The sequence below is a fragment of the Alosa sapidissima genome, chromosome 5 (assembly GCF_018492685.1).
Source record: "Alosa sapidissima isolate fAloSap1 chromosome 5, fAloSap1.pri, whole genome shotgun sequence".
Classification (NCBI taxonomy): domain Eukaryota; kingdom Metazoa; phylum Chordata; class Actinopteri; order Clupeiformes; family Clupeidae; genus Alosa; species Alosa sapidissima.
The window spans coordinates 37,257,494-37,282,487 of record NC_055961.1 but is presented as its reverse complement, the minus strand read 5'-3'; the positions used below and the strand labels follow the sequence as shown (position 1 = coordinate 37,282,487).

General features: G+C 42.3%; 1 protein-coding gene across 1 annotated transcript; it reads left to right on the top strand.

The window, feature by feature from the left end:
- The first annotated feature begins 1,822 nt into the window (after positions 1–1,822).
- Positions 1,823–23,624, top strand: zdhhc22 (zinc finger DHHC-type palmitoyltransferase 22). The gene is made up of 3 exons (XM_042091414.1): positions 1,823–2,321; positions 21,391–21,930; positions 22,055–23,624. The coding sequence occupies exons 2-3, from the start codon at positions 21,405–21,407 to the stop codon at positions 22,336–22,338; spliced, it is 810 nt and encodes a 269-aa protein (XP_041947348.1). The 5' UTR covers positions 1,823–2,321; positions 21,391–21,404; the 3' UTR covers positions 22,339–23,624.
- Positions 23,625–24,994: the final 1,370 nt, after the last annotated feature.

The window sequence follows — 24,994 nt, the reverse complement described above, 5'->3', positions numbered from 1 at the left end:
CTGTTTTTAGAATTGATTTAGATTAAGTGTTAGTATAATTTGTAATTTTGTTATTTGTATTTTAGTATTTTTTTATATATTGTATTAAGTGTTAGTATAATTTGTATTTTAGTATATTTAGCATATTCTTTATCTTCTACTGTCCTTACTGCTTAGTTGTGTTTTTATATTATATACTTTAATTACTCTTCTGCTGTTAAAGAATGTGTTTGTCTTGTATGTATGCTGCTGAGACCTTGAATTTCCCCTGGGGATCAATAAAGTATCTATCTATCTATCTATCTATCTATCTATCTATCTAGAGTGCTGCTAGGATACTTATGGTGTTTGCTGTGCAAAATAAAGCGGTTGCTATAATGATTACTAGGGTAATCATGTTGGTTGCTATGGTGGTTGCTAGGTTGACATTGTAGTGGTGGTTGTTAGATTGTTGCTAGGGTAATCAAGATAGTTGCTAGGGTAGTTGTAGTGGTTGCTATAGTAATAATAATAATAATAATAATACATTTTATTTAAAGTGCCTTTCAAGTCACCCAAGGACACTGTACAATAAGAGAAAAGGATATAGACATAAGAGTAGCATAAAAACATCAAACAGAGACAGTATACAAGAGAACATAGACATAAAAGCAACATATACAGGGACAGTACAAATAGACAGTACACTTAGTAAAACACACTATACATTCAGCAGGGGACAGACATTGCCAACAAAAGTATAAAAAAATAATAATAAAACAGTAATAGAGGAGCAAGTGGGATGGAGGAGGCAAGGTTATGAGTAGGAAGGAAAAGCAAGAGTGAAAAGGTAAGTTTTTAACATGGATTTAAAGGTGGACAGGGAAGTGCTTTGACGTAGTGCAAGTGGGAGGGAGTTCCAGAGTTTGGGGCCAGCCACGCTAAAGGCCCTGTCACCCATGGAACAGAGATGTGCAGTGGGGGTGGATAGGAGGTGGGCATCAGTGGAGCGTAAGGTGCGGGTTGGTTGGCAAGGGGTCAGGAGGCTTGAAAGATAAGAGGGTGCAAGATTATGTTGTGCTTTGAAGACAAGAAGGATGATTTTGAATTGAATACGGTATTGTACAGGGAGCCAATATAGTTGATGGAGGATGGGAGTGATATGTTGCCAGGACCTGGTACGGGTGAGAACTCTTGCAGCGGAATTTTGAATGTATTGTAGCCTGTCTAATCTCTTTGCTGAGACACCAAAGAGCAGGGCATTACAGTAGTCAAGTCTGGAGGTTATGAAAGCATGAATGAGAGTCTCAGCAGTGGTGGGGTTAAGGGACGGGCGGAGTTTAGAAATGTTTTTGAGGTGGAAGAAGGCTGTTTTAGTGATGTATTTGATGTGAGAGTCAAAGGAAAGGGTAGAGTCAATTATGACACCAAGGTTTTTGACTTCAGAGGTAGTGGTGGTGAAGTAACCAGGGATGGATAAATGTGATTGTTCCAGCTTTTTCAGTACAGATGGTGTGGCAATGAGTAACTCAAGTGGTTGCTAGGCTGGTTGCTAGGGTGTAACTGTGGAAGTGGTTGCTAGGCTTTTGCTATGGTATTGGACATGGTTGCTAGGCTGTTGCTAGGGTAGTTATGGTGGTTGCTATGCTGATTGCTAGGTTAATCATGTTGGTTGCTATGTTGCTTGAAAGTTTGCCATCATGGAAGTGGTTGATGGGTTGTTGCTAGGGTACTTGAGGTGGTTGCTATGCTGGTTGTTAGGTTAATCTCATTGGTTGCTAGGTTGTAACTGTGGAAGTGGTTGCTAGGCTGTTATAGGGTACTTGAGGTGGTTGCTATGCTGGTTGCTGGGTTAATCATGTTGGATGCTATGTTGGTTGCTAGGTTTTAACTGTGAAAGTGGTTGCTAGGCTGTTGCTAAGGTAGTTTAAGCCATTGCTAGGTTGTTGTTAGGGTATCCATGGTGGCTAGCCTACTACTAGTCATGTTGGTTGCCTACACGCTTCTGAATGAGGGGAGGCGTCACGTTTGAACGCTTCAGCCGTGCAGCGAATGTGGATCTACCGTTACACTAGCGCTGCAACCGTGATGCTGCCGCTTGGTTTTTATCATCACACCGTTTCTGTAAAACATGGAGGAGGCAGCTGTAGCCTACACGTCTGAGCTTTGCCAAGGCAGAATCTCGACTTCATCGGTTTTCGACGAACGTCGACAGAGATCACCATGAATGACTCTGTTTTCCATTTTTACGGAGGCTGATAAATTAATTCTGTCCTGGACTGAGTGAGTTGCCTAAAAGGATACGACTGTCCAACGACATCACGTCTACAAAGGTTGAGCCACAATTTCCTCGCTGCTCGCAGGTAACAAGATTGTTGTTTAACCCCCTGTGATAGGCTAACCTTAACTGAAGCTGAAGGGGTCTCTATTTTTTCCTCTACGGGGAAACAATAACATAACAGCATAGTCAGGTTAGGCACGTTAACGTTAATTCTGATCACCCCTCATGAGCTAACTGGCTTTCTACATTTGACATTCAGCAAAGATCCAAAAAGCAGACACGGTGTGTATTAATGTGGAGATACATGACTGTTAGCAGACTGTGATGCGCTTTGGTTATTAATTCTTAGTTAAATAAACACTGCTGCTCAACCAAGCCGTAAAGCTAATGTATAAAATAGTACACCAATTCTGCGTGGAAATATTTGTATTAATGTATTTGGCAAGTACATTTTAAACTGCTACCACACAATTCCTTGATAGCCTATTCCATGCCTTTCCCCCCAAAAAAATCCCTGAGTTTCCATGTCTGGAATAGACTTTATAAAATTCCATGATATTTCAGAAATCCCATGACCCGTGGGGACACTGTCCAGAGAAAACGCTTAACGTGGCGGCCCCCAAAACAGCAATCAAATAGGGTAGGGTAGGCTATCCACAAATATTCAATCAAACATAACTTGCAATGAATATTTACCACTGAGAAAAAATCCAAACCAATATATTACCTAGGCTACTGATGTTATGATATACCCTTCATTGGGCTAAATGTTTCCCATAGACGCGAATTGCAAGGAAACTGGCAATGTCTGAAAACTGGAATCAGATTTTCTCCGGCGGTTTCTTCAGACATGTTGTCACACTTCGGGCAGATAGGGTGAAGAGGAGCCCAGTAATCAGTGACCCTTAGTAGATCTAGGCCTAAACCAGGATCTTTAATGTTAAAGGGTGCATCCATCTATCTGTCCCCTGCTGTCCTAACCCCTCCTTCTAATTAATTTTGTGAAGGAAAAGAGGAACAGGAGACAGATATGAGATTGTTTATTGTTTAATAGCCTAGCCTAGACTCTGTAAAGCGCCATGAGACGTGTAATGTTTTGGCGCTCTAGCCCTGTTTACACAAGCATGTGTATTTTTATAAACTTAGACATTTCCCTACGTTTGAGCCTTGCATTTAGACGCAAACGGAGAATTCGCCCCGTAAAACGGTTATCCAAAAAAACTCCGGCCAAAGTGATTTTTTTGGTTGTAAACTGTGGTAAACGGAGTTTTGGGCAGCCAACGTGACAGTATGCGACAGAAGTACACCAAATGTGCGACCAATGTTTACATTTACATCAGAGAATGTCCAGAGAATGTAATAAGGGGAGAACTGCCACTCGAGGAAAACTTCCGGTTTCTGAACTGGTTGCAGTTCCTCCTGTGGTTCCACATGAGGGCGCTCGTCCACGAGTGCAGAATGCATGGAGGTCTATGGAGCTGTACTCCTCAAAATCCACTTTTCTTGGGATATAATTTTTTTTTCAGGTAATTTGAGTATTGCATTCGAAAGGGGAGGCAAAGAAAATACACTTGGTTGAGTATTATATTTTTTAAAGTCACTTAATTGTTCTAAAAAGCCTTCCAAATGTGTCAACGACGTCATTCATTAGCACAATGCTAGGGTGTTATGTGCAACAACGACCCAACCTGTAAGAAATCAAAAGGACATAAGTACTCGTTCATTCAACTTTTGAGCTATAACCCATGTTGAAGTTATACAAACCAGAGCCATAGAAAAAGAGAGTTGCGACACTCTTTGAAGTCGCCGTCAAGCGGTCACGTGGTTCACGTACGCTTCAACAGTTCCAAACAGCTCTTTGCGTGTCGTGTTATTTCAATGGGATAGACAGCAGCAAGTGCGTTATTGAACGGGAAACATTACAACAAACCAAAAACGAGTGTTATTACGTGTTAGCATGCTTGCATTATAGTGTCAATTATATATTGCGAGTATAATTAGTTTGCAACATCGATCTAAAATATGTTCTTTGGTAGTTCTAACATTGAACGTTTGTTTCCTTGCTGGACATTCCTACATTTGCCTGTATCACGCTATACTTTACTTACATTGTCAAAACGTAGGCTATGCATTTTGTATCCTTTTTGTGTGTGGACATTAGATCCAGTGTCCTTTTCAGTTCGTTTGGTGAGAAGATGAAGGTATTGGCATTCAGTAGCCTAATAGCCTAAAAGTTTGAACAATGCATTAAATCTGTTCAGTTCTTTTAGAGAAATAGCATAAAGGTGGCCACAACACAGCCTTTAATATTTTAAGACTAAGACATAAACATGTCAAAAACACATAGGCTAAATAAGAATCAATAACAACTTAAATTGGAAAATGTTGATTAATATTGCAAGATACCCACACCCACTGTTTCAATAACACACTTGTAACTCAATAAGCAATCACCTATTTCAATAAAATACTTATCACTTATATTTCAGCCGGCTGGTGAGACTATGAAAAGGATGACTGATACATGTTTTCAATAGAAGTTTTCAATGTGTGTTTCAAACAAGAACAGGAACAAATGCAAAAAAGACTGGGAGGAAGGTATGGTGACATTGCAACATAAAAAGGAGGTCTGACACTCATTTAGGTTTCCAAAAAATAAAAAGATTTCAGTCTCAAGTTTGAACAACACGTGTGTGAACTACACAAAAGACACAATGTGGTAGGGATGGGTAGCCCTCCGACTCTGTACACTTAAAAGAGGGACATGGTAAGGAGGATGCAACATTTGGCTGGAATCGGGAGTGTTATGGGAGGTGTGGAAGATGCTGGATCAACACAACTCCGTTTGTGTAAGGGCCCCATCGTGTGGACCTCAAACATAAAAAATGATCTTATCTGACCATTCCAGTCATATATTGCACACCCTTCTTGTCCTCTGCATCCTTGGTCCTGGATAAGCAGAACAGGCACAGTGGAGAATGGAGGGAGAGAACAGAGTAGGTAACACTCAGTGTATACTTGGGACAACACATTAAGTAAGTAGCAGAAATCTAAGCAAGAGGCCATCTCCAGCAAGAGGCCAGCAAGAGTTTTACATACCCATACACAGCCAACCATTTGCAAGGCTGGTTAGGGGTGCCACAAGTCCAAAACAATATAACAATAACATGAAGAATGTTATTTTGTTGGGGATTACTTTCAGAGTGATCTATGCCCTATTAACCTGACTACACTTTTCAGTTATCCAAAAAAAGACATTTGTCCTACTTACAAAGATCACTGACCTAATGAAAGGCAATGCCCTCTTGTCACCTCAGTCTCTTCCATGCAAACTTCGCTATGTATTTGACAAATTACTTGGCAGATAAAGCAATCAAAATTATTACACCAAGAACACCAACACGAAATGTAAAATTACTGAAAACTAAATGAACTGAAACCGATCATCAGTTGGAGCAAAAACTCCTACTGTGGGGTACTATACAGACGCTATACTGTCCCACGACCACGCTCGTGCCACACTCGCCTACTGCTTGTGCCACTGTCCCGTTTGGAACAGTGATAGTGGCACAAGACTGGGCTGGCAAAGGACACAAGAGCCACGCACCAGTAACAACAACAATAACTTATAATAGTCTAGGTTTTGCTCCTACTGCTTCCCCTGAAATTCATAACTGAAATCCCCTCGTTCACAAGTCGTGGACGCTAGCCTACTTCATGTCATGTTCAGCCCACGGTTCAGTTCATAACGCCATAAAACTCGCCATCTAGTAAGCTAATCTATTTCAGGTTTAAAGACAATAATCACATTCATTTCATCCATTTTTCACCTGAAGAGCGTTGATCACAAACCCATTGATAACTAGCACATCTGAATATAGAGTTACCATGCTGTATGAAATGTATTTTATCAAGATAAAGTTCGTGTTCACCCTCATAGCATGTCTAACGTTAACACTATGTATGTGAATGAGCTGACTGCTAGCTAACGTAAGCTAGTAAGCTAACGCAATCAGGTTTGAAAAATATAGCATTATAAACATAATAAAAACCTGTTGACATCTAAAGTTACCCTACTACAATAGGCTAACCAAATGTGTTTTGTCTGAAATTCATTATTGATGTAGGAACATTATCTTTAAGCTAGCCTCTCTCCACATCAAGGTTTGCAGGCTAACTTTTGGCTTTAAAATTTCGGTCAACATTTAAGCAATAAATATCAGTTAAACAAGCAGCACAAAAACCTCAAAGAACAATACCAGTATCTACTAGTGCAGTTGGTATAGGAAATGCATATGCCAATTGAAAAAACGTCGTACCTTCGTCTACTTATCACTGACAATATCAGGCAGAAACCAATGGAAGTGAATGGGGCTAAAGCCGTGAATGTCAAAGTTTGGAACTTTTGAGCTCTGCATAACGCCGTAGTAGCCCTGAAAAAGCGCCGCCATTGTTTCCTATGGAAGTCTATGGGAGTGTCGCCACTCTGTTTTTCTACCGCTCTGATACAAACTACAATCAAATCTGAGATTTGTCAACGACAATCAGGTGAAAGAGACCAATTTAGCTGTCTTGCTCCATTGACTCCCATTCATTCTGCACTCATGGCGATCGCCCCCAGTGGAACTCTGGTGGAACTGCATCCAAAATTCGGTACAATGGGACTTAATACGGAGTGGCAAGGCTCTCCGTAGACGGGCTCTGTTTACATGTTCTCACGTGCAACTTTTCAGGGTTCTGATTGGTTAATGTGAGCTTGAGCTTATCGTTAGACTGCCACTGTGTGCTCATGACAGCATGTATGTACACTGTCTCGTGTAAATGCAGTTTTATTTGCAAACGTAGATGGCCAGATATTCGTTTAGGAAAATACCCTGCTTCGTGTAAACGTAGTCTAAGTGAAATTATTACATTAATACACAGGATTAGATGTTAAAATCCCTTGTGCCAAAATCCAAGGTAAAAACACATTCAGAAGCCCCTGCTCAAGTTTAACTTTAAAAAGCACACTACCCACAAATCCGCCAACAAATGGTCACAAGCACAATACAAATGGCCCATCCAACAGCAGTATATAGCATGCGGCATGTCATTGGGGTTATCAAGTGGGCACCCTCATTCACCGATGTTTCGTTAAGTTAGGCCCACGACACCTCATGAAGGCTTAACAGTGAAACCAGCGTCCTGGAGACACTCCCCTCCATGCTGCCACCATATTACCACATTGAAATATCCAGTACCCAGAATACTCTTAACCAGCCCAGGCATGGTCAAGGTTGGCTAGGTTGGTCCGTCCCGTTGATGTGGACTGAACCATCGCCATAAAAAACCCTGGCCAACCAACCATCAACCTAGGCACACCCCATCACAAACACAAAACAAAATTAGCCAGTTAGCTTAGGCCCCATCACAAACACAAAACAAATTAGCCAGTTAGCTTACGCCCCATGCTGCCACCATATTACCACAACAAACATCCAAATACCCTTAACCAACCTAGGCATGGTCTAAGTTGGCTAGGTTGGTCCGTCCCGTTGATGCGGACTGAACCATAAACCATAAAAAACCTTAGCCAAGTACCATCAACCTAGGCACAGTCCATCACAAACACAAAACAAATGAGCCAGTTAGCTTACCTTAGCTTGCGCCCCAGGAAGGGTAATTTCTCCTTACCCACAACCATTCGCTTGCCCGTTCTGCTGCTAAAGACATGTTACTAACCACCTGCCTTAGACTTCGACCACAAATGCCCAATTCAGACAGCAAGCCAATAGCAGATCTGGCCACAAACCCACGTGCACCGATTTCAATAGGCCTTAATCGTGCACTCCAACCTCGCTTAGCTGCCTCCTCTGCTATTTCAGTGTATTTAGCTCTCTTCAGCTCGTTGGCCACTTCCACTCTGTCTTCCAAAGGAACAGTGAGTTCAATGAAGTAAACTATCTTCTCTGAATCCGACCATAGAATTACGTCGGGTCGTAGCTTAGTACTCACTATATGTGGAGGTACCGCCATCTGCTGGCCAAGATCAACCTTCATTTCCCAGCCCGCCCCATTTTTCAACTGGCCGGTTTTACACCTGGCCTTCACGGAACAAGGTTTATCCCCCTGACGTACAAAGTTAATTTGCCTTACCCCTTTACTAGCTGCTAATGAATTGACTTCTCTCCTTTTATCCTCTATTGCCGCTGCCACACATTTCAATACCTGGTTATGACGCCACGTATACCGCCCCTGGGTGAGACTTACCTTGCATCCTGATAGGATATGGTGGAGACTGCCCACACACGAGCAAAGTATGCATTTATCATCCTCACCAAACCATTGACTTAAATTCTTGGGAGATGGGAGCACATCATATGTAGCACACAGGCTTGGAATTTCACCATTCTGGGGGCAAGGCCACTTGGCCTTCAGTTGGGCATATTTGGTGGGGGGCACAAAGGCCACATGTCAGGGCACCAAGGCCAAAGTTAACTATACAGTAGTAGGCTATACAAATTATCAAAGTTTTATTTAGCCTATTCACTGCAGTAGACCTGCATCATTGTATGAAACACAAAAACATGAAACATGACATATTACATATAACTGTAAATCATCTGATCATCTAATAAAAACAGATATCTAGGCTATATATAAAATTTATTTTATATTTGGCCTGCTATGAAATCATGTATTGAACAATTTAAATTTAAGCACAGCTCAGCTTTAAGAAACTCAAATAGCCTAGATGCATGCTTAGCATTTTGTGATCATTAAGGCTACTTTCACAAACTCTTAGTCAGTTGTCCTCTGATTTACCAATATCTAGGCGATATTTGTAACATTTATTTTGTGTTTGGCCCGTTATGAAATCATGTGGAACAATTTAAACACATTGTAAAACTTAAAGCCCAAATTTGGAGACATCCATGCATGTCGAAATTTACTGCAAATTCAAAACTGGATTACTCTGGAACGTCTAACTGTACAGGGGACTGCTTTACACTTTTGTGTTCGGTAAGGTCTGCTGTTTATTCTGATATGTGGTTTGTCATGTGTTAAAAGAAGGGTTCGTGAAGTATTCTACCGAGATGAATGGGTAGGGAGATCATGGACGCAAAACCTTCAGTAGAATGTATTATTAAATTAAATTATATTATTTACTTTTCTCGCGAACCGTTCAACACAGCAATTATCGGCTAACATCGTTTAAAAGCTGAGAAAAAGCTCTTTCATGTGATACTTGTGATGTCTGTGTGATGAATAGGCTAGTTCGCGAGTAGTTCAACTGAGAAGAATGGGTGAATTTGGACACTATTTCTTGCGCTGTCACTTTCTCTACTGCGTAAAAGACTAAATTAATTTGCGCTGTGAATGCTAAGATTATTTTGACAGGCCACAGGCTAAATAAAAATCGCTATTAGTAGGACACAAAGCAGAATATTGAAAGAAGGGGGCACCAAGGCCACCGTGGCCTGTAAACCTATGATTTTCAAAGGGGCTTCACGGCCAACGCAAGGGGCTACGACGGCCATGGCCGTCGTGGCCGCCGTGAAATTCCTACCCTGGTAGCACATAAATCTGATCTTAGCAGCTTCCATGCCCCATAGATCTTTCCATTTAATCCGTCTTTTTTCCACTAAGTGAAATTAAATTGAATTGAAAATTGAAATGAGATATCGTGCTCACTCAAGCATCACTTTAAGAGGCATCAATTACTGATGATGCAGCGAGCATCACCTCTAATAAACAGACCGTTGTTACACACTAATTGCAGAGATATACTAAAGCCTAAAATATCATGAACATGGAGTATTCCCACTTACTGTCCCTGATAATGAGGTCATTTTTGATAAATGTTCAATACAAAGTGTAAACAAAATAGGTATTTTTCTTTTTTAAAGTTTGTAGGGTAGTTCATGATAATTCCAGCATACAAAGATCTTTTCTTGTTTTATCTAGCCATTTATTGTCACTAATAACCCAGATAGCCAAATCAGATTGGCAGATAGTGGACCGCCACTTGTGGTCCGCCGTTGGACCACCAAAATTAACTTGTCATGAATACTAAGAAAAGCTAATAAAATGATATATGGAGTATAACTGAACAAATGAAAAAGATTTTAGACCATAGGCAATAGGCAAAATATCGGGCAATTTGCCAGCAACCCGCCAGAGAACCGATGAGCAAAATGCCAGCGGACCGCCATATATCCCCAATGGACCGACAGTGGTCCGCCAGCCTCTTGCTATTTGGGTAAATTGCTATGAATTTGTTTGAAACTGAAAGTTGACATAGCCTATGTGGGAGGGAACTTTTCACCTGCACTCTAAAAAACATTGGGTTAAAAACAACTCAATTTCAACCCAACCACTGGGTAAATAGTGGTCGAGCCCAGCACTGAGTTATATTAGCCCCGAAAATTGGGTTGTTCGGTCAACCCAATGAGTTGGGTTGATAGTCTAACCCAAACATTGGGTTATCGTAACAAAACTGTTAGGTTAAACCTACATAATTGTTGGGTAGGCTATCTTATACAACCCAGGATTTATATTATTTTCACTGTCATTTCTGGGTTATGCTGACCTAATTTATGGGTCATTCTAAGTATCTTATTTTTCTCCTTAATCCAATCATATTAATTGATAATAATTCAAATAAATGTTTGCAAATCATTAATGTTTTAAAATCCATCCAATGGGCAACAATAGCCATGCAATGAAATAAAACAGTTCGACATTTATTTATTTGGTAGTTTATTTTTTGACCACCTATGGAGTTGTTATAATAACTTGTAGCTTCTAGTTCTAGATGCAAACGTTACCGGGTAACGTTAGCTAAATTACTGTCTGATGCTACAACCAGAGCCCGTCTTCTCTGCTACAACCAAAAACACCCAGTAAAGTTAAGTTACATGGCTATAATATGAAGCTACCCTGAATGAATTAATAAGATGTTGTTTGCCATTATTATTACCGTACGTGTGGCTTGTGAAGAGACTAACATTACCTCAACTGTGTTGGCTAATATTAGCTGACAAACGTTAGTGCTAGCTGCAACCATAGTCTAGGCTACAACCACCACAAAGCATATTTAAAGGCAAACTTGGCAGGATTTCCCCCTCTGCTGTTGAAATTGTGCATTATGCTATTTCAAACTGTGGGAAAAAGTAACGATAAAGCACATGGATTTGTTTACAAGCTAGCGAACCGTTAGCATAAGTTTGGCAGAACTATGTGGATGTTACAAGGTAAGAAACACGATTTAAAACAAGTTTCTTGTTTCTCACTTCTCATTCCGGGATGGTGGTCTCAATGTTGCAAGGTTGGTTTTCCGCCTGTGGACGCTAGGCGCAGCGGGGAAAGTCACCATTTTCACCGGAACAGGTCATTTAACCATCCAAATTATTTCTAAACGGGTTTATTATGTTGAAATAGTTGCCAAGTTCCCCTTTAATTAGAATTGATGCTAGCTATATGGTCTGCTAATGTTAACCAGCTTGGTATGCTCATTTTAGTTCGTTGTAAAAGTTTGTTTTGTTTCTGTCAGCAGTTCATACCCAGTGAACAAAGAACTATGTTTTTATGAGTCTGTCTTTGTGTATATTTAACATGAACAGTAATATGCCAGCAGCATAGACTAGGCAGGATTTTCGAAAATGTGCTTATTTAAAGTCCCGAAGGCAAATCATGTTAATTTTTGGCATACAACATTTTTAGGGGTTTTGAAGGGTGCTGAATTCAAATATTATGTATGCCAGGCTCAAAAATGTCCCATAATGCCTCAAAATGGAGAAATCTAATATGGCCGCCACCAGGTCAAAATCTAATGAATCACTTATCTTTTGGACTGTACAAGGTAAAAACCTTAATGTAATGTGTTTTTATAGGTTTTCACATATAGGGAATTCAATGCCATGTTATTAATGTACAATTAATGTACATGGTTAAAATTGTTGTCTCGGATAATGAATAATCCATGAAAAAAGAGGACCATGAAACAGGTTGATGGCTTTCTGAAGAATTTACTTGAAACATGTTTAGAAGCAAGGTTGATTACCATATTTTAACTATCTATTTATATTATTTATTTGTATTTATCTATGTACCGTATTTTCCGGACTATAAGTCGCTCCTGAGTATAAGTCGCATCAGTCAAAAAATGCGTCACGAGCAGGAAAAAAACCATATATAAGTCGCACCGGACTATAAGTTAAAAATTAATTTAAAAATGTATTTCACAAAATCTAAAACCAAAAACAGAGACTATGTAACTGGATTATTGAGGCCAAAAAGATTAATGAAGATGAAGGAGTGAAGGCAGCCAAGAGGAGGGCAGGAAGGTAATTGTAAAGCAAAAGATTCACTGAAAGAAAATGCCATGAGGTACACCAAAATGTATCTAAAATGTGGAGAATACAATGCAATCAGGCATTTTGGGCGATGTGGAGTCACAAACTGGCAGCAGATTAAATGCTCATGAGAGAGAAAAAGATGCAGTTTTAGACGTGACCGAAACGATATGCCTATAGGCCCGACGGTAATTGTAAAGCAATTTACAAAAGATTCACTGAACAAAAATGCTGATATGATACATGAAAATTTAGCTAAAAATGTGGAGAATGCAATGCAATCAAGCATTTTGGGCGATGTGGTCACAAGCTGGCAGAGAGATTAAATGCTCACGTTAGAGAAAAAGACTGTTTTAAAAGGACGTGACCGAAGCCTAGGCAAGCCATGGCAATAGGCCCGACGGTATTTGTAAAGCAATTTACAAAAGATTCACAGAACAAAAATGCTGATGTGGTACATGAAAATTTAGCTAAAAATGTGGAGAATGCAATGCAATCAATCATTTTGTACGATATATTGGCACAGGCTGGCAGCAGAACAATTGCTTGGCTGGCCACCTCCGAGAGAGCGAGAGAAAAAAAGATGCACATTTAAAACCAGGGTCTAAATTCCAGCGCGGAATTGCGGGTATTGCGAATAAATTATTACTTAGTATTGAGCATAATAATAAAAGTCCCGCAAATCTAGCCATCATAATGCAAGAGATTCCCACACATTTTACAGCCTGTCTGACATTAATATAATAATGGAGCGGCCTGAATGCGGGACTATTGACGGACCAACTCTGACTTCAATTGAACCCCATGCAGAGACACACACACGCGCGTGCACGACCACTTTGGGGGTGCCTCTCTCTAGGAATCAGGAATTTTGCAAACACAGAAGCATGACCGCCTATAACGCGAGAGAACATGGATGACTTCTCTATTCGACGTTCGATTGCAGACGAGAACAGACAGCTACAGACACGGAGCGCACATTAGGCCTACTTTCACTTTCTGTGCGTATTCATTACGTGAAAGATAATTAGTAGCAAAACAGCGATCAAATATTACATGGCAGTGCGTTTTGTTTTAAAATGTTTTCATGCATGTCTAGATAACGGGTGAGGAATGTTTAGGAGACTCGTAAATCCTCAAATTTAGGCTGCGCAAAGCACAGCACCTTTATTTGGCCATGGCTTGTATTCGAGTCAGCTATAGTCCTTTATTTCTTGCGTTTTATTGTGAGACATAGGCCTATTTTCGTTTGGAGCGGCATGGGTAGGCTATCAAAAGCAGATGTTCAATTTGAGATTTAATTTACATTTGGACTGTTGATTATATTGCTAAATATCGGGACTGATGACCACTGAAATCTCTGGGGTATTTAATGACTTACTATTAAGTTTCATGTAGTGTCGGGATTTCGATTGCCATCCACTTATTGCGAGATAAGGTATCCGCCCTTTCATTCATTCGTGTGCTGTGCTGCAAGGGTTTTACTTTTTAAAGGGATTTACTTTTTTATAAAATTCATAGGCTGATGCCTGGCAGCAACAATTGTGTTTACATGTAGGTTACTGCTTCAGCCTCTAGCTCAGAAGGGGGCGGCATGCAACTGGTAGCTTGAGAGCAATGAGAGCAACGTGTTGGAGACTCATGGTGTAGGACAATGACTTTTCATTGGCAACAATACCAACCAACAATATAAAATATTAAGAAGAGCTCTTTTATGAGTTAAATTGAAACAAAACTAGATGTACCGCAGAGCGGTACAAAATATGACCGCCACCCAGTCCAGCACATGTTTTAGACAAAAATAAGTCACGCTGAAAGGCATAACTGTCTCACTGAATTGCATTATGCACACTCAATTCGCTCTAATCTCTGATTGAAAGTGCATAGGACTTGTGCATTTGAGAGGCTCTCTCGCGGCTGTAGACGTAATGTTTCACGTAGGGTTCATGACAGTTAATATAAATTAACATTTAAAAAACATGTTCAATTATATATTTTTTTCATATATAAGTCGCACCTGACTATAAGTCGCAGGACCAGCCAAACTATGAAAAAAAGTGCGACTTATAGTCCAGAAAATACGGTATCTGTATTTTAACTATTTGTTTAATAATGCATATTTACCTATTTATTTAGTAATTAATCCATTCTATTCTATTCTATTCTATTCAATTCTTTAAACTTCTTGGTATGAAGAGGTAGGCTACACACTTAGGCTATCCTAATCATCCTCATCCTCCTCCTCTCCAGCAGTGTTCTGACAGGTGCTGCTGCAGCTGCATGACTCCATGCATAACATGCCACTTTTCCTGCAACTGCAGTGCTGGCTTAGACATCCCTTGAAGCAACCACAGGAGGTGATCTCCTTACAAGCTTTTGGAATTGGTGGAAGAGATAGTAGCTGTGGCACTAACTGATCATGCACATTTGGATGGCCTGATAAGTGTGTGTTGTGTTTGGGCCACCACCATGCTTTCTTGGAAAGGGACGCCCCCCAGTCATGCATGAATTGTTTTATTATGCCTATGCACACAAGGGAAGCCCGTTGTCGTTTTTTCTCTGGTAAACGTGCGGGTTCTCCTGTTTCCGAGGGGCCATCAAGGAAGATGGCAAGAGTAGCCAGGGGGCTTGGGGAGTCCTCAGCAGCCTCACAAGCCTCACTGTTTTCTCTTAGCACAAGGCCTGCAGTTCCCCAACCTGCTCCTTCTACCAGTCCGCATGAGCTAGAGGAGGAAGATGAGGAGGCCATTGTGGACGTTAAGACTGTTCTCTCGTCTGAGGGAGAGGAGCTACCTTGTGCACTGCCCTGTGCAGCCAGCCCCGTGGGAGGCGAGCTGGCCCGCCTGAGCCCCTGTTTGAGGAGGTCGTTGGCAGGGCATCCAGGGCTCTTGATATTCCCCTTCCAGAGAAGCCGCTCATTCCCCTCCTACCAGACTTTAGCGACTTGGTCTGTCGCCAGTTTTCCTCCCCAACTACTTTTCATAGGTGGTCTGGCCAGGCTAAGTGCTTTCCAACATGCGCGGCAAAGGACTGATAGGTTGTGGCTCGCTCCCCTCAGTGGATCAAGCTTTGGAGCCCCTCTTCTCCTCCCCCAACTCCCTCTTTGGTGGTCCCTCCTGCCTCAGTGCCAATGGCAGGACTATGGAGGCTCTGCTGGGTAAGCTGCATAGGGCCATAGCGATGCAAGCCCGCCTGGCTAACACAGCGGCCATTCTGTCCCTGTATGTTCGACACCTCTCTGGTCTCTTGCAAAGCAGTGCCCGTGATCCCACTCTTTTGAGAGAGCTCCAGTCAGCCTCAGTGTGCCTCACTGCAGTGTCTAAGGAGCAGGCAGTGGCATCGGGCCGCTCCTTGGATCAGCTCTGAGTAGCTAGACGCCATCTCTGGCTGTCTCAATCTCAGCTCCAGCAGGCAGACAGAGAGCGTCTTTTGAGAGTGCCGGTGGAGCCTGGGTCCATGTTCGGCCCACAGGCAACCACCCTATTGCAGCAGGCGCATGACAGCCGCCGCTGTGCAGAAGAGGTGTCAGGGTCTCTTAGCAGGCGTACCAGGGGCGCTAGGCGCCCTAGAGCATTCACGCCTCAGCCAACACCTACCTTGGGGCATCCGTCTTGGGGGCCAACTGATCTCAGGCAGCGGCTTCAAACATCCCAGGGGTGGGGTAGCCGCCCTCAACCTGGTCGGGGGGGCCAGCGTGCTAGTCCCTGTGGCCTCTCCAGGCGCCCTCGTCGTTCCTGACAATCTCCGAGCCAGCCCACGCTCAGACCTTACGTGCAGGGCTGTCCACCCTCCTGGACAAAAGGGTGATAAGTAGAGATGCACCGATTGCAATTTTCTGGGCCGATACCGATTACCGATTTTTCATAGAGTTTGACCTGCCGATACCGATTTTAGCCGATTCCGATTTCATTCCTTCTAACCATTTTACAGCACACACACAAATAGTTATTTTCTATCTTTTCTTTGATAGAACATTTTAATATAGACGTGTAATCAACTTATCAATGATGAAATGGCTGTTAAAAAAAATGGAACCAGTGCGCAGACAGATTCTTTTTCAAGTCTAACTTCAGATGCAGTATCAAATTATGGATTAAGTTAAGTTATGGAACACCCATTTTATGCTTCTCACATCCAATATCCAACTAAAGATTTAAGAACTATTTTCATGATACATTTGAACATACTACCATGTAACATATTTTCATATGCATTGATGAATTTATGGGAGGGCGAGGGAAAAGTGGTAGCAGCCTAGGCTATCACGCAAACACAGGGGAGAAGTGCTAATAGCGATTAGGTGCTCCATCATATGAAAACAGTGCACGTCTGTTTTGCGGTGAAAAAATGAAATCCAAATTCCGGTTAAATGCATCAATTAGGCTATAGAAACTTTCACAGACAGCTGATTCAGTATTCAGAGCATCAGTTTTCTTCATTGTAGGCTACTATGTCAAAAGCAACTTTAACGTTTGTTTGCCTTTCTAATAGGCTATCATTTGTTCACTTTCACGACATCCACTTCTCAATCTGCTAGTCTAGGGTATTTTAAGGCATAGCCCTAGTCTACGTGCAGTAAATAGTTAGAGTATTTTTTTTTAAGTGGAGTAGAACTACTAGGGCTACTGTATGTCGCTGCTTGTTGACATCTTATTATGTAGCCTAGCCTATGATCACTAAACTTTGATTATTTTTAATGTCGCAATCGTTTATCTCCTAGTAAATTAGCGGCAGTGACGGGCGGTGATGAGCGATGTTTACGTAGCCTAATGAAGTGACAGCTTAGTAAATTCCACGCAGTAGGCCAATGGTAAAGCACAGCGTTTGCTGCATAGAAAAACTCAGTAGCCTATTAGCGCTTTCTTTGTAGCCCTACATCCAGCCCTGAGTGTTGGCCTGGTTGCTAGCTTCTTCAAACTTTGCAAACTCAGCTGGGTGTTGTTACAATTGCGGCGCACGAGTGTATTTGACCGGCATAATATCGGCATGTCTCAGACTGACCGGCCGGTCGCCGGTCATGGCCGATCACGTGAAAATCGGCCGATTCCGGTCACCAGCCGATCTATCGGTTCATCTCTAGCGATAAGGGAAGTCAGGAGTTCAGACCCCCAAGCGGGGTTCTTCTCCCGTTATTTTCCTGTACCCAAGCACACAGAGGACCTTCGTCCCATTTTAGACCTCAGGGGTTTCAACGTACACCTCAGGTCTCTGAGGTGCAGGTTCAGGGCAGGCCATCAATGCAGGGGACTGGTTTGCTACCATCCATCGACCTACAGGATGCTTATTTTCAGATACCCATGGCCAGGGCATTGGCGGTTCCTGAGGTTTGCGTTCGAGGGTCAGGTCTTCGAGTTGGAATCTCTCTGCCCCCCAGAACCTTCACCAGGTGCATGGATTCAGCTCTTGCACCCATGAGGCAGAGGGGGCTCAGGATATTAAACTATCTAGACGACTGGCTCATCTGTGCAACCTCAGAAGTGCAATGCCACCTACACGTGGCCTTGCTGTTGAAGCACATTCAGGACTTGTGCTTGTGCCCCAATCCCAAGTAAAGCAGGCTCCAGCCTTCCCAGGTCACCACCTTCCTGGGCATGGTCCTGGACTCCAGGAGGGCATCCGTGACTCTCTCACCGGCTAGACAGCAGCCGTTCGCCGCATGTCTCAGTCGCTTCACGTTGCACGCCCAGGTGGAGTGGAAACTCTGCCTTCGCCTCTTGGGCCTTATGGCCCTTCACATGCGCCCAGTCCAGAGGGGCCTGTTGAGCCTAGGTCTGTGCCCCCAAGGGCCCTCCCAGGCCAAGGTGACTGTGTCCCACAGGCTTCACAGGGCCCTATACTGGTGGAGAGATCCCTCCAACACCGAGAAGGGGAGTGCCATGGAACCGGAGATTCGTCACTGTGTCGTGTTTACAGACGCATCCCAGTAGGCTGAGGCGCCGTTCTCGATGGTCAGGGCATCAATGGTCTCTGGACGGACCCTTGGCTATCCCAGCACATGTCCTGGAGCTGAGGGCCGCTCTCCTCGCCCTCCGGCACTTTCTACCATGTCTAAAAGGCAAACATGTGATGGTGAGGACCGTCAGCACGGTGACTGCGGCCTACATCAACAGACAGGGGGGCTTGGGGTCTCCAGGTTTTTGCCTTGTCAACCTGTTTCATGGTCCTCTTTTTTCATGAATTATTCATTATCCGAGACAACAATTGTAATCATGTACATTAATTTCAAGCATTTTCTCTAGTCTTGATCTTAAATCTGAGCATGGCATTGAATTCCCTATATGTAAAAAACCTATAAAAGCATATTACATTCAGGTTTTTACCTTGTACAGTCCAAAAGATAAGTGATTAATTAGATTTTGACCTGGCGGCGGTGGCCATATTGGATTTCTTCATTTTGAGGCTGGCATACAGAAGATTTGAATTCAGCACCCTTCAAAACCCCTAAAAATGTTGTATGCCAAAAATTAACATGATTTGCTATCAGGGTTAATTTCTTTTAAAAATTGACCAAGACTAGCACTCTTGAGGCGTCGGGGAGTGAGGTTTTACCAACGCTCTACACGCACAGCTAAACTAGCTGGCTTTCGTTACAACTTGCTGTGCAATAGGCTGGCCTACCACCAGTGCTTAATTTGTAAAGTGGGAGGTGCCGGAGCGCAAAGGCGGGGTGGATCCGGCTACTCAAAACGGGGATTTGAGGTTACGGACCAACAACAAAAAAACCTGCGTACATAGCTCTGACTAAAAAAAAAACGAAACAACGCGGTGTGTACACCAGGGCAATGTTTATTAACTTCAGAACTTGCAACACACTGCACTGCATGGTGTAAAATGTAAAATTATTACCACCCAGTAATCAATAATCAACTAGATACAGCGTGGAATGATTTAGTAATTTCTGATTGACACATCTGAATACCTATCTGAACCCCTATTCCCCCCGGACACCTCCCCCCAATCAAAACACATCGGAACTGACACATAATATGACACAGAGAGGGAGCGGGAGACACAAACACTCACACGCACACACACAAGCGCGCACACAGACCGGGAAAACAGGAGATACAGGGGAACCAACCAACAGTCCAACAAGGGGCTAATAGCCTCGGCGCTATATGTATTGCTATAGTATGCTATATATTGCAATGATGACCACCCACACCCAGTAACCAATGATCAACTAGATACAGCGTGGAAGCGCGATTTCTTCCTACCGTAGCCTAGGCCTACTTGTCCAAAATGCCCCATACAGCATCCAGACCCTCGGCCTCCACTACCCTGCTTCTTTCTCTACACCTATGTCCTTTAGAAATCCATGACCTCACAAAAGGGGTTGAACCGGGCAAGCGGCGGGCCGACAAGGCAAATGGGGAGGAGATTGTAGAGGTGGTATTCCCTGAAAGCCCTGATGACATTCCGCGGGCAATCGATGCAAAACTGCTGGCAGAGCGTCTCAACTTCTCTCTCCCCGAACAGCGCGTCACGCTCCTGTGGCCAATATTGTGGATAAAGCACTTTCAAATACTCGATTAGCTTGTTGTATCCTGTTTGGTCTTCCCTAGTTCTAAAGACTAATAAGAAAGATATCAACATTGAACACTACACAAACAGTAATTTATTTATTTTTCGTTTAGCCGATTTATTTTTTATATTGACGTAAGAGTTGACGGAGGACGGATCCAATAAAAAAGGTTCCGGATCCAACGTCGGAGGTGCCGGAACATGTTCCGGCTCAAATTAAGCCCTGCCTACCACTATCTACCATATAGCCGATCATAAACAAAAATAACATGAAAAAAATTCTTTACAGTCAGTTAGACCTGCTCCCACAGACAACATGGCAGAATTACTCATCCGCAAATATTAAGAGTCAAGAGACCATATTTACTGTTTTGTGGCATTTCCTTATCAAGGAGCATAACGCCAATTAGATGCCAAGACATTCCTGACCTGCACACAACAGAATAGGTGAAAACTTACAAGTAATGTACAAGTGGAGGATTAAAATCTTGACAGATGATGACATACTGTACCTCTGCTGACAGATATTTCTACAGTAAAACCCATTTGAGAGAACGTTCCCAACTCCAAAATCTAAAAAATAATCAATATACATTTTGGGAGATGAAGGAATGTGAATAGGCTAATTTTGACATGCTTTAAAGGCGCACTAAGCGATGTTACGCGGTTTCTAAGCTAAAACATTCACATACAGCAAACACGTATTGCTATAACTAAAAAATATCATATTGCATGATATTTCCATAACCACGATACGCGCTTCACGATGACGACAAAAAGTTGCTAACAGACATTCACAAAAACCTATAGCCCATCAGCAATCTATCTAAAATAACACCTATTTGAAGTACCATTCATGATACTGTATGCTGTCAAATATTGAAGTTGTGGGAAGTACGTAGCTTAACTGTACAGTATGTTTCCCCATGTCTGTTTCATTCGTACTGGCCAGGAGGAACGTATGAAAAAACACGCACATAAATAACTCATCATAGGTTTTGTTCAGAGCTGGAAATGCAACTGTATTTGACAGAGGACAGATGTAGGTGGCTAGTGACAAAATATTAGCTTTCAGTGTGGTACGATGTCTTTGTAAATGACATTTCATTAAAAAGCCCTGGTTCTCCCCCTATGGAATAGACAATAGGGTGTGAAAGTTTGACAGGCATAGCAACAGTAACTAAGGAGGGCGGGACTTCTGGAAGGCTCAATTGATTTAATTGAAAAGGATTTTACAACATGTGCTTCTATAATGTTTTCTTAATTGTCTTTTGTGTGTTAATGTCACAGGGTTGGTGATAAGGATGCTGAAACTCAGGCTACTCAACATGTTGGCTCCAGCCTACTTTTTCACGGCAACAGTGATCACTTTTGCCTTGTATTTTTTCTTTTTTATTCCAACAATTTTTCAACCTCCTGCCATTATGATACACACATTTATTTTTCTCTATCTAATGTTGAATTCACTGGGGAATTACGCAATGACTATATGGTACCCATCAGAGACTACCAGTGAAAGCACAATTCCATTATGTCCTCTGGACTGTCCAGACAGGGTGGATGCCCATTACCTCCGTAATGACCATCACTTTTGTAAACTATGTAGAAAAGTGATATTGAAAAGGGACCACCACTGCTTCTTCACAGGAAATTGTATAGGAAACAACAACATGCGTTACTTCATCATGTTTTGCATCTACACATCATGTACTTGCTTGTACTCCCTTGTTCTAGGTGTGGCATACCTCACTATGGAATATTCAATTTCATTTGAAAACCCCTTGACATTCCTCACACTACTGCCCCTTTCAACAGGATACTTCTTTATTGGTGAGTTGCTTAAGTAGGCCAGGTAAAAACATTATCCTCCCTTTTATGAACCTCCCTTTTCTGTCTTTTGCTTCTTCATTATGTCTATTGTGACAAATGTTTTTGGCTCTGTCTCTCCATTTAGGTATGATCTCAGGCCTCCAGTTCTTCCTAGTCCTGATGCTTTATGTATGGCTGGGTATAGGGCTGGTATGTGCTGGATTCTGCTGCCAACAAATTCTACTGGTAGCCCGTGGGCAGACATGGTGCCAGCTGCAAAGGGGACGTCTTGTTCAGAGTCATGGGATGTGGCGTACCAATCTGAAAGACGTATTTGGTTCACGGTGGGCCCTGGGTCTCTTTCTGCCTGTGCTCACAGTCAAGGTTGTCTCAAAAAATGATGGAAACTTAAGTCAGAAGTTTAATTGAGTGTTTTAACATACTGACACCATGCCTAGATTAGTCTGCAGGCCCAATACTAATACAACAATGCTATATGTGCCACTCTATATTTATGGCATGAAGACAATTCAGGTTGTTCCCTGAAAATAATAGATCAATAAATGATCAAACACTGAATATCTAGCTTTGAGCAAATGTGTAGTACTACACATATTTTTGCAAACTATGTTTGTAGTTGTACAGTGGTACAGTCAGGCTGTTCTAATCTTTTATGTTTCAAGCGATTGTTGAACATTTCATAAATTACATTAACATGAACAAAAAACAAAAAAATCTGTAGTAGAGCAGTCTACAGTATGTTATTTTAACAAGAAACAAGTGTTAGCAAGATGACTTAATATTTGATGACTATTTGTCCTGGTTTAACATGCATATCACAGTTGGTTCTGTAGGATCTCTTTCTGAGGCACGTTTCCCAAAGCCATAGTTGCTAACTAAGGGCGTTTTCACACCGATAGCGTGTGTGCTTGAGCCCTTGTTTCGGTTCATTTGTGCTGGTCGGAATGCAACAATCCAACAATGTTTCATACATGTATGGTCGGCTGAGTAAATCAGATTATTTTCTAGCTGCAGTCACGACTCGTTTCCAAACTCCACAATTGGTCAAAAGTCACAAATGCAAACATTAAGCCAAGATTGCCCCGAAAAACTGTCTCCAGTGTGTAGCCTACAACGAAATAACTCGAAATAGACAGAAGAAACACCTGAGGGAGCTGTCTGTTCAATTCCCACGTAGTTTGGTCCGCCTAGAAACAATGCGTGTATGAAACTGACCGGACCGAAGTTTGTTTGCAACATTGTACCAATTTATTGCCTGTTGCGGACCAAATAACTGAACTGTACTGTAGGCCTGTAAACGTCCTAAGTTGCAATGCAATTCCCCATTGCCAACCAACTAAGGTTAGCAACTATGGTTTTGGGAAACGCACCCCTGGCCAGTAGAGCACTGACAGGAGCAGCTAAGGGGAATGGTGAGGAGAGTGTGAAGGATCCTTACTTACGGAATCTGTCTTTATTTCTATTATGTAACTGTTAAGATCTGAAAGCTGCCAGTGGTTTTGTGTGGTGAATGATTCCTGCAAGTTTTTTCTTGGTTCTCTCTTGTCAGTTGAAGTTGTACCAGGATGTAATATTGAACGTGTGGACTGACTGTACTACTGAACATTGAAATGAAATCTGACATCTGACATTCAACCCTAGAAGAAACATGTGCTGTGGTGTTTTTTTAATACAGAATTTCCAGAGAGTGAGAAGACTGTTGTAGGGTGTCTGATTGTCTTCACCCCAAGGACATAAACATACCTAGGCCATTAAAAGGTTAAACCTCATATGGAACAATGCCTTCACAGGACACCCCCCTCCCCCACATCCCCCAACATTATAAATTAATTGTATGCACCATATTGCTATGTAGCATAGTAATATTATACACCATTTGAAAGCTTGGACTCTTGGGAATCCATACATGACGACAATTTCCATGTACAATCTGTAAAGTGCTTTACATTGTCAGATTAATCTTACTATGTCTCATGCCTCCTCCGCTTTTGTGCTTCCCTACCTTCTAGCTGCAGTGTGTATCCTAACGGCTCCCACACACAGCTGCGTGCATCGCGTTGCTGGAGACGCATCCCATTCACTTTAAATGGGCTCACGTGATCCGTTGCCGAACTGAATTGTGGGTCCAGTGCGTCGCGTTTCTCCCGCCACTCGCGTTGAGGAGTTCAGCTGTTGCTGCACCGACAGACGGCACCGGCCAATCAAGCCAATCTACGGACGGCACCAACCAATCACATTACGGTTTTACTTCAAGTCATTTGGGAGCCACACACAGTTGCGTTCCGTCAACGCGTGCCAGTGGGTGCTCCCGACGGTATGCAAATGACTTGAAGTATAACTGATACTTGATTGGCTGGTGCCTTCTGTTGTTGTTCGTTGGTGCAGCAAAAGTTGAACTTTCGACACAAGCGACGGGAGCAACGCGACGCAACGGATCCCACAATTCAGTTCGGCAACGGATGACGTAAGCCCATGTAAAGTAGATGGGATGCGTCTCCAGCACTGCACCGCACGCAAATGTGTGTGAGAGCCGTTGCAGCATAAGCTTAAGTAGATGCAGCATATTGGGTACTGAAATATTCACAGGAATCCATAGAAATGCAAAAATAGAGACTTTTGTGTAATCATTCCATATTTTGTGAAGTAATTCTATATCAGAACCTCAGACATACAGTCCATATAATCTTCAAGAAACTTCAGTGTGTTACCTTTCATTTTAGACCAGGATTATGTGATACACCAAGAGGTTGCCACACAGTAAGGCTTTTATTGTCAGTATGCATTTTGGGTAACCAAAAGGCCACAATTCTAACAAAGACATCTGCTACAGTATAACCTTCATACATGATATAATACAGTGTTAGTGGATACATGAACACTAGACTTTTATTTTGAAACACTTAAATGGCTAGGTCACTATTGACATTCCTCCAGTATTTTTGAGTTTAGCCTACACATGCTGTTGCACCCAAATTATATTGTATGTTAAGATGCCCCCCCCCCCCCCCCACACACACACACACACACACACACACACATACATATACAGTGCCACTGAAGTAGG

Coding starts and splice junctions, on each gene's coding strand:
- zdhhc22 (XM_042091414.1), top strand. CDS start 21,405: ATGCTGAAACTCAGGCTACTCAACATGTTGGCTCCAGCCTACTTTTTC. Junction 21,931..22,054: donor AACAGGATACTTCTTTATTG/GTGAGTTGCTTA, acceptor CTCTCCATTTAG/GTATGATCTCAGGCCTCCAG.